This window comes from Cydia fagiglandana, chromosome 26 (genome assembly GCF_963556715.1).
Source record: "Cydia fagiglandana chromosome 26, ilCydFagi1.1, whole genome shotgun sequence".
Lineage (NCBI taxonomy): Eukaryota > Metazoa > Arthropoda > Insecta > Lepidoptera > Tortricidae > Cydia > Cydia fagiglandana.
Genome location: NC_085957.1, coordinates 4,352,748 through 4,372,643, shown reverse-complemented (window position 1 = coordinate 4,372,643; position 19,896 = coordinate 4,352,748). Strand labels below are relative to the sequence as shown.

At 39.8% G+C, this 19,896-nt stretch overlaps 1 protein-coding gene and 1 long non-coding RNA gene across 2 annotated transcripts in view; one reads left to right on the top strand and one right to left on the bottom strand.

Annotated features, from left to right (window-relative positions):
• Window positions 1-4,474: 4,474 nt before the first annotated feature.
• LOC134677510 (uncharacterized) overlaps window positions 4,475-19,896 on the top strand; it is a 28,614-nt gene continuing 13,192 nt past the window's right edge. Inside the window, exon 1 of the long non-coding RNA XR_010100037.1 lies at window positions 4,475-5,067. This is a non-coding gene — a long non-coding RNA (uncharacterized LOC134677510). The remainder of the gene's footprint in view (window positions 5,068-19,896) is intronic.
• Window positions 5,228-18,982, bottom strand: LOC134677235 (uncharacterized). Its single transcript, XM_063535668.1, has 6 exons — window positions 18,979-18,982; window positions 18,505-18,662; window positions 8,826-8,895; window positions 8,082-8,377; window positions 6,883-6,988; window positions 5,228-5,256 (listed from the first exon to the last, which is right to left on the bottom strand). The coding sequence occupies exons 1-6, from the start codon at window positions 18,980-18,982 to the stop codon at window positions 5,228-5,230; spliced, it is 663 nt and encodes a 220-aa protein (XP_063391738.1).

The following is a 19,896-nucleotide window of genomic DNA, read 5'->3' as shown; positions in this document are numbered from 1 at the left end:
AAAGTTAAAAATTGAATGTCCCATTCGTCTTCTGTTTTCCATCAATTTTTGGGTTACTTCCAGTAATCGGACAAATCATCGCAAAACCATCAAAAATCATTTATATCTCAAAATAGGACAAGATTTATTGAACTGATATTATGTAAACAGTATCTTTATAAAATTTCCAGATTATACCCAAAAACTGCAGTTCAAAATTGTTAAAAAAATTGTATCATGTTCCTTATTATATTTATTTTTGCGATAAATTGTCCGAAGCCTGGTTATATTCCCAGGTTATGTCCGAACCATGTTCCTTACTATATGTATTTTTGCGATAAATTGTCTCAACCCTGGTTATTTCTATTCAGAATCGAGGACTATCGATTTAAAAAGAAAGCAAATGTCAGTTATGAACGCATTTTAACATACGACCGTTACAAAACTGACACCCAAAATTTGTATGAAAAAGTGTCCGTCTGTCCGTCCGTCTGTCACCGGGCTGTATCTCATTAACCGTGATAGATAGACAGTGCCGATATAAGCCGCTACCTATAGATGACAGGAAAACCTATTAGAAACGTGCAGTCAAGCGTGAGTCGGACTTTATTACTTAGTTTGTTTTAAAGACATTTCATTCACGTTCCACATAAGAAAAATACATTGTTAAAAATTGGGTAATGTACGGAACCCTTGGAACGCGAGTCCGACTCGCACTTGACCGGTTTTTTTTTTGTTAGTCTAGTTTAGTGGCCCACTGCCTCCCCTCCTTTCCTCCTCTCAACTGTTTGTACTTTCCCGCCTATAAACCGACCGCTTAAATGAGTTCTCGCCTGCGCGGTACGGGGGCGACGGGGCGGGACGACTTAAGGCCTGGGCACACCGGCTGCGTGTGCGTGACGTGCACGTGCGCATGCGGCGTTGTAGTATACAGATCCAGAGAGATGGCACACCGCTTGCGTGACGTGTGCGTGTGCGGCTCCAACATTTTAGCGTACGCACACGCGCACGTCACGCACACGCAAGCCGGTGTGGCTCGGCCTTAAGGGTAGCGGGGAAGGTGCGGGCGGCAGGCGTACGGCGCCCGCACCTTCCCCGCCGCCCTTAGTCGTCATACCCCGTCGCCCCCGTACCGCGCAGGCGAGAACTAATTTAAGCGGTCGGTCTATAGTAAATAATCTGTGCCGTCAATCCGGATAAAATACGGGCCGTGTTGCATAATGAACTACAACTAACATTACAAGCGGAACTCCTTTTCTAATAAGTGGAATTAGAGAAGGAGTTCCGCTTGTAATATTAGTCGTAGTTTATTATGCAACACGGCCCAGGCCCCTATTTCACCAACGTGACAGGTGCGACAATTCGACAAGTCTCATTGTTGCTGACGTCACAGGCATCCATGGGCTACGGTTATCGCTTACCATCGGGCGGGCCGTATTCCTGCTTGTCACCATCATTGTATTATTTAAAAAAACTTTATTACATCGGCAAAAAACAGGTATTTCTCTTGCGATGTTTATGATGATAATGATGACAATTGTCACAAGATTTCAAAGAACTTTCGGTAATTCTTGACAGCAAATGAGTTCTGTGTCGGAATTTCGTGACAATTGTCGTATTTCTTGTGACAATTGTCATTAGCTTCGCAAAATAAATACTTATTTACTGGCGATATAGTTGAGTTTTTTTTTAATTAACATGTTGGTGGCAAACAACCACACCGCCCGTCTGATGGTAAGCGGTTACCGTAGCCTATGGAGGCCTGTGACGTCAGTAACAGTGATGTCGACAAATGCGACATTTGTCACGTTGGTGAAATAGGGCCCAGGTCGTCCCGCCATCTCCTCCGGTCTGCCTGAACCCCGGCCTGCGCAATCGATTAATTTAAATTTAAATTATAATAAATTTAATTAAAAAAATATGCACATATGTAAATCGGTACGTGCCTATTTAAGTATACCATTATTTTTCAACAGTTATAACATTGAACTGTAATGACATCTGTTACAGTTGAAATTTAAGGTGGTTCGCCTAGGTTACTCAAAACTTAACTCTCGCTAGATGGCACCACTTCTGCAAAATTTCAGATTTTATTTTTTTGTGAAATGGTCTTGGTATTTGTATACTTAAAAGTATGTTTCGCGCACTCTTTAAGTAAATATTGAACTATTAAATAAAACATTGAATACTTCATTGTGCAAAAACCACCTTTTTAATTTGACGGAGTGTTGCTGTCACGCTTTTTCCTACTATTACTCACACATGCAAACAGTGTTTCCGTGATCCTTGTAGTAGACAATTTCACACAACGTAAGTATGTTGCAATAGCGTAACGGTATGTTCGTGGAAATACGTGCAAGAGGATTGGGGTTCAAGACTGGTGCGAGTAGGTAATTTCTTTTTGTTTCTCCTTTGTGTTATCTTACCTTTAAACGAGCAATTATTAGATATATAATTATTTATTTATATATTTGGATGGTATCAGAAACGGCTCTAACGATTTCGATGAAATTTGCTATAAGGGGTTTGATCTCTTAGCTAGGTCTATGAGAAAACGCGCATTTTTGAGTTTTTATGTTTTGTAAGCTTTGGTCGGTCTCCCAGATATTCAATCTCCGCTTGGCAACTAATCCCAGAATTGGCATGCGCACTAGTTTTTACGAAAGCGACTGCCCTGACCTTCCAACCCAGAGAGTAAACTTATTTGGATTAGTCCGGTTTCCTCACATTGTTTTCTTTCACCGAAAAATAGGTATCGGTGTATAAATAGGTAGGTATCAAATGCTATTTCGTACAAAAGTTCGAAAAATCATTGGTACGAGCCGGGGTTAGAACCTGCGACCTCCGAATTGCTTTCCGCTAGGCCAGCAGCGCTTCCCCCACATACTCAGTGTTATCAGGTTTTTCAAAATCAAAAACGATTACTTATGAAAGCAGAAGAATATAAATGATCGTATTAGATTTATAATTGTTACATATTTGCCGTAACTTATTTTTAAAATGTGTTTTTCAATTAAAAGACACGTCAAGATTGTTTACCTTATTTCTAATGCTAAAAAAAACAAACTATAGTAATAATTGTGTTTTTCATTTATAGACAAAATCCATTATTTTTAACCACAGGAAATTTTATACACTTCTTTTTAGGGTTTCGTACCCAAAGGGTAAAACGGGACCCTATTACTAAGACTTCGCTGTCCGGCCGTCCGTCCGTCCGTCTGTCTGTCACCAGGCTGTATCTCACGAACCGTAATAGCTAGACAGTTGAAATTTTCACAGATGATGTATTTCTGTTGCCGCTATAACAACAAATACTAAAAACAGAATAAAATAAAGATTTGAATGGGGCTCCCGTGATACAACAAACGTGATTTTTGACCAAAGTTAAGCAACGTCGGGAGTGGTCAGTACTTGGATGGGTGACCGTTTTTTTTTTTGCTCTTTTTGTTTTTTTTTTGCATTATGGCACGGAACCCTTCGTGCGCGAGTCCGACTCGCACTTGCCCGGTTTTTATTGCAGTGAGGATGTCCTGATTGTAAAAATCAGAGAGATTAGGAAGAGTATAATTTCTAATTATCTTTGTAAAAATTAAAGAATACGTGTAGCCTATACTTAATAATCGATTTATGATAATAAGAAAAATTAAATAAAAATAAAAAACAATACGAAATGTAGGTGTAACAAAAATACAAAAAGTTATGTTCCAGCATACAATGACTGGGGATCGAACCGGGAATCTTCCGTTTGCAAGCAAAAAAGCGACTGTTTGCATAACACGCCATGATAGTTCTTAGCTAAGCTGACGAACTTCTCGCTTAGGTCAATTAACTACCTGTCAAATATCAGTGTCAACAAAATTGCACTAAACATGACGGCACTCCAAATTCGAGCCGTGGTCAGCCCGGCAACGTCGGAAATGGTATGGCAACGTCGCAAATGTATCTGTACACGACATTTGTGACACACACATACGTAAAATTGATGAAAAGTTAACTATGATTTTTGCATGATTTCTGTATGAAACATTGTTTTCCTGTTAATTTCGCGCAAACGAATATTCGAAAGAAGATAAATGCGGAAATATTTGTGTACTAATACTGTGTAGTTACTTAATGAGATTTGATTGAATTTTGTATGAAAAGCGAACCACCCTTCTTAGTATAGTACTAGACCGGCGGATTTATTTATTATTTCTATTCTTTTTAAAATACGCGTCCCGCATTTGTGCCTTTAACTCTTCTTCTTCGTCGTATTTTCTGTCTTCTTCATTCTGTGTGGTGTCTTCTGGGCCGTGTCTGAGGTTTTCTAGAATACCACGGACCATATAAGAAAACGAAGTTATAGCAGGGGGGTGTCACTACGCAGTTTAGGTACATTTGGCCGGCGCGCCGCGTTGCGCGGCGTATGGCAGTGGGCTGCCGCGTGCCGCTCGGCTCGCACGATAGTCGTGTTACGTGGCGCTCGCGCAAAATTGAAAATACACAATGGCTTCGAAACCTATATCTCGATATAATCCCTATAAAAGATATTGTTCTGTTTACGGATGTCTAAAGAACAAGGTTGCAGAAATAACATTTTATTAAATTCCGGACGATATTGAAAGGTGAATTTAAACTTTAAAACATAACATAAATACTAAGTAATCAAATTCGACAACTAATTCGTTTTGTTTGCATAAATGATTATTGGTGGCCCAGAAACAATATTAGGAACTGACCGACATATTTTCAAAGGAATACGGATGTGGCATATCTACCTACTTCCGTAAGAATCAGACATACTATGTCCGGATAAAAAAAATATGTTTACAGAATCAACGTTAGTAATTCCTACATATTAATCTTAAAAATAATAAATCGGTAGGTATAGGTACAAAAATTTGTCAAGTTTCAACCCTGTGCCGACGCTCACAGCTCGGTCATAAAACTGCGGCGCGCAAGGAAGATTCACGGTTCGTGCGCGGTTACGTAGGTATATAAGTTTCAATTTTGCGTGCAGGTGGCGAGTATAGGTATAATTTTATACCTAAATGTGACTTTTGTGAACGAGTGAATTTTCTGTACGGTAGTACTATTAGTTATTCTGTGGTTATAGACCGACCGCTTAAATAAGTCCTCGCCTGCGCGGTACGGGGGAGACGGGGTGGGAGACGGGGTGGGGTGGGGCAGGCGTACGGCGCCCGCACCTTCCCCGCCACCCTTAGTCGTCCCACCCCGTCTCCCCCGTACCGCACAGGCGAGGACTCATTTAGACGTCGACTACGAAATAACACGCGACTGCAAAATTTGAACCGACTTGATACCGTGATTAAATGCACAATGGTTTCCCATAAAAGAGATGCTAAGTCCGAATTTGATAGTCTACCACGGTAGGTCAGGAATGCTCAAAAAACCTTGTAGAGGGAAATGCTAGGAACACAATTTTTGACTCTATAACTTTGTTTGGACTAGTTAGGAGGTGAACATATCAAAAGTCCCCGGCTGTAGCCCCGGTGCTGAGGGGTAGAGGGGGGTAAGAAGGTCGAATTTTTCGGTTTTTTATTGATATCTTGGAAACTTTGCGTCTTAGCGAAATGACTACTAAGACAAACCGAAAGCTAATAAAATTAGTTACATGTTTTATTCAGTCAAGTTTTTCGATATCTTGAATAGTTTTTGAGATACCCGCTCTTGAAAGTTTATTTAGGGATTTTAATTTTATCTTGATATCTACATCAGTGAAGCTGTTAGGCCATGTTTGGTATCATTTTCGTATAAATCGGGGGTGCTGAATTCAAACAAAGTTACGGAGTCAAAAATTGTGTTCCTAGCATTTCCCTCTATACCTTCTTATTGCTTGGCCTACGGGGGAACTTGCCGAAAATACGAAAAAGATGGCCACTTCCGGTGAGAAAAAGGGGAGCTGATTTAACCCATCTGATACCGAAATAACAGTTATGGCAGCAGTTAGAAATTTACATGTAAACACAGAAAAGCGAAGTCTGTCAGTTATTTTCTTTGCCGAAACTGCTTTTTTTGTACTTTCGGCCATTAACGTATGTATCTCAGGACTGGGCAATAACAATGGGGCATGAATGGGGCCAGTACAGGTGTGACACCGTTACAACGCGATTGGTTGATGAGTTCGCATCACGCGCGCGATTGGCCGCAACTAGTTGCGTTAAGGCTCCTCTTCACGTTGGGCCAACGCCAACGCCAACGAGGGACGCAGCCATGCGGTAGAATGAGATAGCAATATCACTTGCTCCCTCTAACGCATAAATGCGTCCCTCGTTGGCGTTGGCGTTGGCCCAACGTGAAGAGGAGCCATTAGACTGCACGATTGGCTCGGATTCGTAGGTGACACCGCTGATAGTACCATTTTTAGTGCCCGTAAGGCCCGTCCTGAGATACACGTCAATGCTTTCGGCAAGTTCCGCCGTGGCAGACTATCAAATTCGGACTTATAGTTCGTTTTTAGGGTTCCGTACCCAAAGGGTAAAACGGGACCCTATTACTAAGACTTCGCTGTCCGTCCGTCCGTCCGTCCGTCCGTCTGTCACCAGGCTGTATCTCACGAACCGTGATAGCTAGACAGTTGAAATTTTCACAGATGATGTATTTCTTTTGCCGCTATAACAACAAATACTAAAAACAGAATAAAATAAAGATTTAAATGGGGCTCCCATACAACAAACGTGATTTTTGACCAAAGTTAAGCAACGTCGGGAGTGGTCAGTACTTGGATGGGTGACCGTTTTTTTTTGCTTTTGTTAATAATTATTGAATTATTTATCTAATGTACAGCCACGGACTATAGAATCACTTTTATGGGAAACAAACTTGCATTGCATTTCATCGCGGTATCAAGTCGGTTCCAAATTTTGCAGTCTGCTCTGGCTCTTCTACCAAATGTAGTCTTACTTTTGGTCTGGTACCCCTTCCACACGGCCAAATGGTCCTGTCCCATGGGTAGATTGTACGGCTTGAAACGATCCACCTCTTCCTCTGCCGTGTAAGTCGTTAGTAACTGCAAAGAGAATAGAGTGAAGGTATAGAGGAGGATTCTTCTTCTTCCTCGCGTAATCCCGCCATTTGGCCACGGCTCATGGGAGCTTGAGTTCCGCTTGACAACTAATCCCATGACTTGCACTAGTTTTTACGAAAGCGATTTCCATCTGACCATCTAACCCAGAAAGGAAGCTAGACCTTATTGGGATTATGAAACTGCACTACGGGACTTAATCGCGTATTAAGTCCCGTTGTGCAGTTTCATAATGTTTAATAATCGTGAAACTTTAAATCAGTGTTTTATTGGGATTAGTCTGGTTTCCTCACGATGTTTTCCTTCACCGAAAAGCGTCTGGCAAATATCAAATGATATTTCTGAAAACTCATTGGTATGAGCCGGAGTTTGAACCCGCGACCTCCGGATTCGCTTTCGCTTCAAGCATCAGCGCGTAGAGGCGGATTGTCAAAGTAAATTTCGTAGCCACTGTAAATTTACTGCCATCTTTCGACAGAAGATTAACACTGTTAGAACGCCATTTGACTTTGATCCTTATTCTTTCACTGATATGTGTTAACTTGTTAAATTTTTAGGGTTCCGTACCCAAAGGGTAAAACGGGACCCTATTACTAAGACTTCGCTGTCCGTCCGTCCGTCCGTCCGTCCGTCTGTCACCAGCTCGTCACCAGGCTGTATCTCAAGAACCGTGATAGCTAGACACTTGAAATTTTCATAGATGATGTATTTCTGTTGCCGCTATAACAACAAATACTAAAAACAGAATAAAATAAAGATTTAAATGGGGCTCCCATACAACAAACGTGATTTTTGACCAAAGTTAAGCAACGTCGGGAGTGGTCAGTACTTGGATGGGTGACCGTTTTTTTTTGCTTTTTTTTGTTTGTTTTTTGCATTATGGTACGGAACCCTTCGTGCGCGAGTCCGACTCGCACTTGCCCGGTTTTTAATATTAAAGCCATCTACTCGACTCTAGGCCAAAGCACAGATTATATAATAGTTCTTACCCTACTTCTCTTTGCTGTAATTTCTACTGACACACTTTGCTTGAAAGAAATTACAGAATTATATCTACTGATATCTACATATTCGTTACCTTTACAAGATTTTCGATTTGAGTCTGCTTCTTCGTAATATATTCCAAAGCCGTAATATAAATGTGCGGCTTATAATCTTGGTAAGTTTGCTTAACGTTCGACACCCATTTTTGGTCATACTGATTGGGTTTGAACTGTTCGAAGCCCGCAGCCGGTTCGGCGACCCCGCTCTGGGGCCCCAGTTGGTGGAAGACCCCCGCCAGCTCTGGACGCAGCCAGGTGAACTGCCCCTCTACTATACGCTTCATGCGCCGGTACATGTCCACCTGTTGTCGATGCAACTCGAAAATACGACCTGGACATTACAAATTGTTTAGGTACTACCACAGAATAAATAATAGTATAGTTCGTAGGTTTCTAATAGAGCCCGACGGCTAATCCTATTGTCTATTGTTAAGTAAAACCGCACATGCTACTTACCAGAAAAAAATAGTCTTAATTATTCTATTTGGCACCTGAGCGCGGGCTAGTCCAACGCTCAAAAAACCAGTGTAGGTGCGCTCTCCGATAACGCGCCTTTGTTACGCATCTCGATGACACATTTTAGACTGGTTCTGTAGCGTTCGACTTGCCGGCACTCAGTAACCGAAGTACTCTACCTACTTCTTATGCAGGTGGTCGTGGCACGTCAATAGGATTAGCCGTCGCGCTCTATTTGAAAGCTACACACATACATTACTACTTAAACTTTTTGGGAAACAATTAATAGAGACCTGTGGGGAGACTCTAAAAGCTGGACTTACCCATAGTCATGCCTATAGCGTGTCGCAGGTCATCTGCGGCTAACCATTGGATCTGCTCGGACTGGAATACCTACAATGGAAATTTATCGTTAAGTATACCTACATACTAGAGAGAGATGCACCGGATATTCGGTTACTATCCGGTACCTGGCCTATCCGGCCATTATATTAAAATCCGGCCGGATACCAGATAGTGGCCAACTATCCGGCCGGATACCGGATAGTGACTGCTTGATTTTGGAGTAAACAAAATTGAAATAAGAAACAATCACGGTCATAATCGTATACTCGATTATTATTTTAAAACAATTTAAACATGCCACTCACTTGCACGCGCACTCATTTCGAACCTAGAGAAAGTCCGCGCGAACATTCACTACAAAACAAGATGGTCAGGCCAAATATCCGGTATCCGGTATCCGGCCAAACAACTATCCGTTGCATCTCTAATACATACGAGTATCTACCTAAATAGCGTGGTGCAAGTGTTATTTATACGTCATTATTTTCATTGAAGTTTGACGTTTAAAATAAGACTTGCAGTGCGTGGGCTATCAGAATCGCTGCACACTTTTCTTGGTTATTACATATTATTCTGTGACTTATTTTTCAAAAGTGTTTTTCAATAAAAAGACACGTCAAGATTGTTTACCTTTTTTCTAATGCTAAAAAAACGAACTATAATAACTGTACATACACTGTATGAGAAATGTTATGAAAGTGAAGGAAGCAAAAGAGGTAGCAAGTGGAAATCCGTGGTCTCTGCCTACCCCTCCGGGAAATAGGCGTGATTATATGATTATATATAGGTATGTGTATGTAGGTTAGGGAATGCAATAACCGGCCAAACTTCATATCAAAAAGATAACTTAAAACTGGAGCAAAAAAATTACCCGTTGTCCCCCTGTTAAAACACGGTTAAAATACGTTTCGGTTACGGTTATGGCCGAAAAATGACCGGATATCGGTTATAATCGGTTACGGTTATTTTCGAAGAAAAATTATAAATTTAGGTACAATGTAGTAATTAAAAAAATACAAGAATCTTTGTAGTACCTACAGTATAAGGTAATGTGAGTAAAAATCTTCGTTTTTTAATAAAACACACCATATACAGTAAAATATGATCTTGGAGGTATTCAATAAAAATACAATACAATATTCAATTAAACGGCCAGGGCCCAGTTTTATAAAGTTACAAGTTACAAGTTTACAGGCGTTTACTGGCAACACTTGCTCCGTTTTTTACAATTTGCGTTTTATAAAAGTACTGTGTTACAATTTTACAGGTTACAGGTACAAGTGCCTGTAGCTCAACCATAGACGAAAATACGGGAGTTTTATAGTTTTAAACTCATAATCGAACAAGCGTTTTATAAAAATATTGTAAATTACAAGTGTAGATTGGTACACTTGTAACAAAAACTTACATACGTCTTGAGTCCTGTTGTCCTGTAACAGCACAACAGCAGTTACTTGTAGACTCGTTTTCTGAGAGATTTTAAACTTTACTTTTTATTGTTAAGCACCAACGCCAACGATTGTGCCAGGGCATGCATACTTTTCCATGCACTGACCTTATCAGTTTTTGTTAATGTATCTGAAATATATAGTAAATAGGAAATAAAGTGACAATATGTTTGATATTGATTTTATTGACGATTCGTTTTATTTTATCTACTAGGAAATGGAAAGGGATTATTGCCGATATTTGTCGTTGATTTATTAGCATTCGTCTCTTTATTTAAGTATAGTGCATTCACATTATGGTAAAGTGTACTATTCATAATTTTCGATACACACCGTATTTATCTTTGAGCCGCTACCGAAACGATACATTTTAATGTAAGAATGTGAAAGAGTACTTATTTACATGTTATTTACTTATTACGTAAATATTTCATTAAATCTAACTTAATCTGAATCTGAAAACGGCCCAAAAAGTATATCCTTGGCATGGAACGCCGCTCTCAACCACTCGATTTTTCCTTCGTTTCTGGCCATTTTTCCAGTAATTAATATTTTACAGCAAACAAAAACACATAATTTAGTAGAGAACCGAGTATCTATGACACACGTTTTTTTTAAAATAGTGATGTCCTTCACACCTGTAGATTTCACATGTAATCGAGATTGACCGTGGTTCTTTACAACTGTAATTATTTATGTGTATTTATAAAACACCTGTAGCCGTTCACAGTGCATTACAGGTGCCTGTAGCCTGTACTCTTGTAACCTGTAACTTGTAACTTTATAAAACTGGGCCCAGATCCATCGATCGAGGCGTCATCCATCGGTGTTTGACATCACTACGATAACCGACAATGGCACATCACTAGAGGTGGTCGTCCATCTTAGATTGGTTTTACGCGAGAGCGTCCTCGCATATTATTTTCAGATCTATACTCTCATATTGTGATTCCCTAATAAATATTGTTAAAAGTGGTGCCCTGGTGTTTTTACTCTTACACAATACAAATATTTCATAAATAAGGGAAGTAGGTATATTTTTGTTATTAAAGTCCACGAATAACAAAAATTGTAGTCACAGGCGTCACAGCCAAGGCAGGATTTTGTAGTCATTAGATGATAAAAACATACATTTTAAGTCATAAATAAATAACCGAAAATAACCGTGACCGATTCGAGTTTCCGATATTCGGTTAGGAAATTTTGTCAAAATATTCTGTTATAACCGAATATTTCGGTTACGGTTATAACTGATTTGCATTCCTTAATGTAGGTAATACGTATGTCGGCGGCCGATCGTAAGATCAGGCAGATCGTAATCCTGTGTAATGTTTTGACGATAGTCACATTAAACCAATATATAGGTAGGATAGGTTCGTTAGGTTGCTTCAGATGCCCGAAGGGCAAACTGCCCAGAAATAGGAGCCCCGCGTAGCGGGGCTCCGTCGACTCAGGGAACGAGTCAAAGATTTTCACGTTACGATATGCCTAGGAATTTCACGACAGGGATGTAACGGATGTGGTTTTATCGGAACCGAAAACGGAAACAGATGTTTTCAATTTATTTTAACGGAACCGGAACCGAAAACGGAACCGGAACCAGAATCTATTAAAACCATACATTCTAAATATCTAAATCTAAATCTAAAAATAAAAATAAATCTATAAATCTTTGACCTAGATGTTATTAAGCAAAAATATTTTACCTAATAAGGTAATAACTAACTTGATTTCGGCTTCATTATTCGTTTTTTTCATACTAATATTCACCACACACACTACACACAGTCAGTAGTCAGTACACAACAGAACACATACGATTTTAATTTTAAAACACGAATAAAACAAAGTATACAAACAAACAACAAATTAGCGTAGCACGTGGCAAGCGGGGCGATGAGCGAATGACTGGTATGAACCTGTTTTTAGGGTTCCGTACCCAAAGGGTAAAACGGGACCCTCTATTACTAAGACTTCGCTGTCCGTCCGTCCGTCCGTCCGTCCGTCTGTCACCAGGCTGTATCTCACGAACCGTGATAGCTAGACAGTTGAAATTTTCACAGATGATGTATTTCTGTTGCCGCTATAACAACAAATACTAAAAACAGAATAAAATAAAGATTTAAATGGGGCTCCCATACAACAAACGTGATTTTTGACCAAAGTTAAGCAACGTCGGGAGGGGTCAGTACTTGGATGGGTGACCGTTTTTTTTTTTGCTTTTTTTTTTTTTGCTTTATGGTACGGAACCCTTCGTGTGCGAGTCAGACTCGCACTTGCCCGGTTTTTGATGTAGCCGCCGCCGCGCGAAGCATTGACATCCGTTATAACTTCCGTTTCAAACATAACGGAACCGAAACAGAAACGGATGTGTAATACCAAACGGAAGTTCCGCCTTAACGGAAACGGAACCGGAACTCCGTAACATCCCTATTTCATGATATGCCTGATCTTACGATCGGCCGCCGACACATACACTGGCTGTGATTTCGGAGATACAGTCCTGCGCTAACTCAATAATCTCTTTCTTCCAGTGTGACGTGTATTGCATGTACGTATTCTCGTCCCCATTCTTGTTCGGATCCCACTGTTGACACCACCCCGCGCGCATCACTACAATACAATAAATAAATAAGTTTTTGGCAAAAATTTCATTTTTGGTACAAGTTTTTATCGCTGACTGTACTTTTCTTACGGCAGACAACTAATACTCATCGAGACAATTCTAAAAGACCGTGTGTATGTCGATTATCGTAACGATTTGTCATACACACGGTTCGATTTATCTGCACAGTCGGACTGCACAGTTTTATAGGACACTTTTACGCAAATTGACTAAGCCCAAGCTCAAGAAAGCTTTTGTTGTGAATTAGATTAAAAATCGATTTTACAGTTAGTACGACTACCATCAGGGCCCAGTTTTATAAAGTTACAGGTTACAAGAGTACAGGCTACAGGCACCTGTAATGCACTGTGAACGGCTACAGGTGTTTTATAAATACACATAGATAATTACAGTTGTAAAGAACCACGGTCAATCTCGATTTCATGTGAAATCTACAGGTGTGAACGACATCACTATTTTTAAAAAAAACGTCTGTCATAGATACTCGGTGCTCTACTAAATGCTGTGTTATTGTTTGCTGTAAAATATTAATTACTGGAAAAATGGCCAGAAATGAAGGAAAAGTCGAGTGGTTGAGAGCGGTGTTCGATGCCAAGGATATACTTTTTGGGCCGTTTTCAGATTCAGATTAAGTAAATAAATAAATATTGTTGACCATGAGATCCATATTTTTGTTAGCTAACCAGAAAAACTTACATCCTATTATGTTCCCTAGTAGCATTTTCGTTGGGGCCCACGGTGCCAACGGTAGGGAAAACGTTGGGATGAGGTTCGTTCCGTAGCCAACGTTAATTTTGTATTGGCCCACCATCGCATTTACCAACATTCGCTGTGGCACAGATGCCCAACAATGGGCCTTTGTGTATTTTGGTACCGTTGGCTAAACAACGATAATATTCGTTGGCCCAATGATGACATATATCGCATTTACCAACATTGGCAGTGGCAGTGATGCCCAACAATGGGCCTTTGTGTATTTTGCTAACGTTCGCTAAACAACGATAACATTCGTTGGCCCAATGGTGACGAATACCACATTTACCAACATTGGCTATGGCACGGATGCCCAACAATGGGCCTTTGTGTATTTTGGTAACGTTGGCTAGTCAACGATATCATCCGATGGCCCAATGATGACAAATATCGCATTTACCACCATTGGCTGTGGCACTGATGCCCAACAATGGGCCTTTGTTTATTTTGGTAACGTTGGCTAATCGACGATATCATCCGATGGCCCAATGACGACAAATATCGCATTTACCAACATTGGCTGTAGCATTGATGCCCAACAATGGGCCTTTGTGTATTTTGGTAACGTTGGCAAATCAACGATATCATCCGATGGCCCAATGATGACAAAAATCGCATTTACCAACATTGGCTGTGGCACTGATGCCCAACAATGGGCCTTTGTTTATTTTGGTAACGTTGGCTAATCAACGATATCATCCGATGGCCCAATGACGACAAATATCGCATTTACCAACATTGGCTGTAGCATTGATGCCCAACAACGGGCCTTTGTTTATTTTGGTAACGTTGGCTAATCAACGATATCATCCGATGGCCCAATGACGACAAATATCGCATTTACCAACATTGACTGTAGCATTGATGACCAACAATGGGCCTTTGTGTATTTTGGTAACGTTGGCTAATCAACGATATCATCCGATGGCCCAATGATGACAAATATCGCATTTACCAACATTCGCTGTGGCACTGATGCCCAACAATGGGCCTTTGTTTATTTTGGTAACGTTGGCTAATCAACGATATCATCCGATGGCCCAATGACAACAAATATTGCATTTACCAACATTGGCTGTAGCATTGATGCCCAACAATGGGCCTTTGTGTATTTTGGTAACGTTGGCTAGTCAACGATATCATCCGATGGCCCAATGCTGACAAATATCGCATTTACCAACATTGGCTGTGGCACTGATGCCCAACAACGGGCCTTTGTTTATTTTGGTAACGTTGGCTAATCAACGATATCATCCGATGGCCCAATGACGACAAATATCGCATTTACCAACATTGGCTGTAGCATTGAGGCCCAAAAATGGGCCTTTGTGTATTTTGCTGCCGTTCGCTAAACAACGATAACATTCGTTGGCCCAATGGTGACGAATACCGCATTTACCAACATTGACTGTAGCATTGATGCCCAACAATGGGCCTTTGTGTATTTTGGTAACGTTGGCTAGTCAAAGATATCATCCGATGGCCCAATGATGACAAATATCGTATTTACCAACATTGGCTGTGGCACTGACGCCTAACAATGGGCCTTTGTGTATTTTGGTACCGGTGGCTAAACAACGATAACATTCGATGGCCCAGTGAGTACAAATATCGCATTTACCAACATTGGCTGTGGTACTGATGCCCAACAATACCAGTTGAGTTTGCTCGTGGCGTCACTAGATGGCGTTACTGTCTCCAAACATCGAAGTTATAGTTATTTTGTCGATTATTCCGGATATAATCATAATATTTTTAAAAGTAACTTATAAATCTAATAGCTATAACTATAAAATTTATACATAAATTTAAAAAATTGTATTTTACCAACATTTTCTCAATTTAAATCTCAAAAAACATAAATCTCGCTTACGAAGTTTCGAAGTGCGGTTAGTATATATACAAATTAGAGTGTATAGTAAGTGTACTTGCTTCGACAGTACATATACTAAAATTGGAACGATACAGAGAAGATTAACAACTACTGCCTAGGGCCTTCATGTGGATACAACCAATGCCTACCGTAGTGTAATTGTAATATTTATCAGCAAAGGCCCAACGTCGTATTACACAACCACTTACTTAACGTAGGGTAACTGTAGGACTCGTAAACAAAAGCCCATTACATAATTAGACTGTAGGCACACTATAAATTACACAACTATTTACCTACGGTAGTATTGTAAGAATCCTACACAAGGCCCAACGTTAAAGTTACAATGTTGGCCCTTTGTGGGACAAGCTGTGTTGAGCCTTCAACCTGGTGCACGACTACCTACCGACCTACCTGACTTGCCGATGGGTAATTGCTGAATTTGCAAACAGAAGCACAACGGAAAAATTGCCCTTTTTTATTTTTTTGCAGTTGGCCCTACAGCAAGCCATACGGCCAAATGTAACAATTAACCAACCATCAAACAAATGAGTATAGGCCCAACCACGGCCCAACCAAAACCACCACCGTTGAATAATTGTATGATTTATTTAAATAGGCCCAACGAAAAAATTACTCTAATGGCCCTCTGTTGGGAATCTTTGGGAGGGCCTTTGTCGAGGGCCCTCCAGCAAATCGTACGGCCAAATGTAACAATTAACCAACCATCAAACAAATGTGTATGGGCCCAACCACGGCCCAACCAAAACCACCACCGTTGAATAATTGTATGATTTATTTAAATAGGCCCAACGAAAAAATTACTCTAATGGCCCTCTGTTGGGAATCTTCGGGAGGGCCTTTGTCGAGGGCCCTCCAGCAAATCGTACGGCCAAATATAACGGTTGCCCAACTAATACGTAAACAAAGGCCCAACAAAATCCCTACAAGAAAATGCTATTAGGGTTGGTACTTACATAAAACCACTTATAACTATTTACTACCTTAACATTTACATAATGCGTGCAGAGAGGATCACGTGGCAAGATGGATAATTTAGCCCTGCCTATCACTACCTCTACCACAGAATAAATAATAGTACAAGGTACAGAAGACTCACTCTCTAACAAAACGCGTCTGTCACGATCAGCACAGATATGGCCGCTAGGTGGCGACAGCGCCACGCTCGGCTTAAGGCTTTCCCCAAAATTGGGGTGGAACGGATGTAGAGTCGGGTTGGCAAGAATAGTGCCGCCAACCCACCACGAAAAATAGGCGCAATAATATGACGTCGAGTTGCGGAAACCATGCCCGCGAGAACCTAAGGTAAATGAAGGTATTAACGCCCCCCTTAAGCCAGTTTAAAATTCGACCATAGTTTTTAAGAATACAGGTTGCCCTCAAATTCTTTTTTCCATTTTTATATGTTAATATCATGTTTGTAAAAGGTAATTACTAAGTTACCTATACATAAATAAAGCTTATAACCTATACCTATATCGATCATGTAATGTTTCCGTCTACCCTCAACTGGCTAAATGAGCCATTTGAGGGTAGATTTTGTTTACTTTTATTTAAATACCTAAAAATACAGAGTATAAATTCGAATTATGCCAACCGGACTTAAATATTCTAAAACTTACTCAACATTATAATAACAAGTGTAGTCATGTTGCTTTATTATGTTATGATAATGATAAATCTCTTAATAACATTTCTAAAATAATTACGTATTTAATTACAAATTTATTGTTATAAACCTTAAGATCGTAAAACTTTAATATAAAATTAATTAGAATTTTTTAGTACTTACGATTTATAGCAGTTTTATTATGTCCGATTTTATTGGCAATAATATAAATTAGTTATTTCAAATGCCTATAGTTCTTTATAGAGATAAAACATAGTTACCTAATAGACATAAAGTTATATGGGTTACTAAAACATAAAATATGAAGAACCATTGGAGTTTGTTCCTTATTTTATTTTATTGTTGTTTGTTTGTTGCAAGTTATTTTCACCACACCATCTCGGAAAGGCTCTCTTTATACTTCAAAACCACTCTATAATCCCCACATTTACCTATTTGTAAATGTGGGGATTATAGAGTGGTCATTAGTAGTTACTTATCATTAATAGGAAAAGGATTATCCTTTTCCTCACGCACACACGCTGGCGCGTGGCGTCAAGGTCATTCTGTGCACCTCGCCCGCTGAAATGTACCTATTGAACCGCATGAAAACCACTCATATTTGCATCAGATTAATTTTCCATTCTTGCTTGTGGATAATGTGCAACTTTCTCGTCAGTTTTTGAAGTATAAAGAGAGCCTTTCCGAGATGGTGTGGTGAAAATAACTTACATGCCACTATAAGGAACAAACTCCAATGGTTCTTCATATTTTATGTTTTAGTAACCCATATAACTTTATTCCTATTAGGTAACTATGTTTTATTTCAATAAAGAACAATAAGAATTTAAAATTACTAATTTATATTATTGCCAATAAAATCGGACATAATAAAACTGCTATAAATCGTAATTACAAAAAAAATTCTAATTAATTTTATATTAAAGTTTTACGATCTGGTTTATAACAATAAATTTGTAATTAAATACGTAAATATTTTAGAAATGTTATTAAGAGATTTATCATTACCATAACACAAGCAAAATGACTACGCTTGTTATTATAATATTGAGTAAGTTTTAGAATATTTAAGTCCGGTTGGCAAAATTCGAATTTATACTCTGTATTTTTAGGTAGGTATTTAAATAAAAGTAAACAAAATCTACCCTCAAATGGCTCATTTAGCCAGTTGAGAGTAGACGGTAACATTACATAATCGATATAGGTATAGGTTCTCGCAGGCTTGGTTTCCGCAACTCGACATCTTATTATTGCGCATATTTACCGTGGTGGGTTGGCGGCACTATTCTTGCCAACCCGACTCTACCAAGAAGCCTAGCAGACCCCTGACGTTGCCGATGACTTCTGGGAGAGACCCCGTGGAGCCGAGGTGTTGTGCCCGGTATTCTGCCACCCCTTGGCATTTGATAACGACATGGGCGGCTGTCTCCTCTGCCTCCATGCATGCTCTGCAGAGGGGGCTATCTGTAAGGGTTAATAGGTGCTTGTTAAATGAGGCATGGCCAGTTATGGCCCCAGCCAGGCGTGGCTCACTCCGCGATTTCGAGGCTTTGCTACAGGTAGCTAAAAGTATGCCTATCCGTTCCTCCCCAATTTTGGGGAAAACCATAAGCCGCGCGTGGCGCTGTCGCCACGTAGCGGCCATATCTGTGCTGATCGTAACAGACGCGTTTTGTTAGAGAGTGAGTCTTCTGTACCTAGTACTATTATTTATTCTGTGGTCTAGACTGCCGCCTCACAAAATACTGGGTAGAGGTAGTGATAGGCAAGGCTAAATTACCCATCTTGCCCCGTGTTCCTCTCAGCACACATTATGTATATGTTAAGGTAGTAAATAGTTAATAGTTATAAGTGGTTTTATGTAAGTACTAACATAGGATGTAAGCATGGATGTTTCTCTGGTTAGCTAGCAAAAAATATGGATCTCATGGTCTGAAATAAACAATAGTTATTTGTTTTACAAGGGGGCGAAGTTGATGTTTATCCGCTCGTGCTAATATTGATACCCGAGCAAGCGAAAGATTCTAAAATTGAACTACGAGAGTAAAAGAACTTGAGCGTTGCGAGGGTATCAATATTAGCACGGGCGGTTAAACAAAATTTTCCCCCGAGTGAAACACAAAATATTTCACCACACCAACCCGAAGCAAATATTTTATTACCTAAATTTAGTATCTAAAATATCAAACAAAATCAAACCAAATCAAATTCAAATAAATGTTATTAAATATTTATCATCTAAAATCAACATTTAAAAGTCATTTCTACCAGCAAAAATAAGAAAACAACTCAAAATTTGCATTTGATCACTTTGCCTCACATGAATTACTGATAGCAAAGTGCAACTTTGCTATCCGTTTTTGAAGTGCAAAGTAAGCCTTTCCGAACTTGTGGTGAAAATTTTATTTAAGTATTTATTTTATTTACGTTGGTGTTGATTTTAAATGTTAATGTTTTTAGTGTTGTTGGCAGCCCAGTGCTCCGCCAAGGTAACGGTGCACAATACTGAAGAGAATGAGAATCAAATTAGACGCCTGTGTGAACTAATGCGAGGTTACCTTGAACGAACTGAACTACGGTATGTGGTATATACTTAAGGATGATTTACGTTAGACTGAGCCGTGTCCGGACCGGAGCTTACTTTTCTATGACATGACAGGCGATAACGTGATGCTATGCTTTGGGGTCATCCATTAAT

Coding starts and splice junctions, on each gene's coding strand:
- LOC134677235 (XM_063535668.1), bottom strand. Junction 6,989..8,081: donor AAATCGAAAATCTTGTAAAG/GTAACGAATATG, acceptor TTCTCTTTGCAG/TTACTAACGACTTACACGGC. Junction 5,257..6,882: donor GAAGGGGTACCAGACCAAAA/GTAAGACTACAT, acceptor CAAATTTTGCAG/TCGCGTGTTATTTCGTAGTC.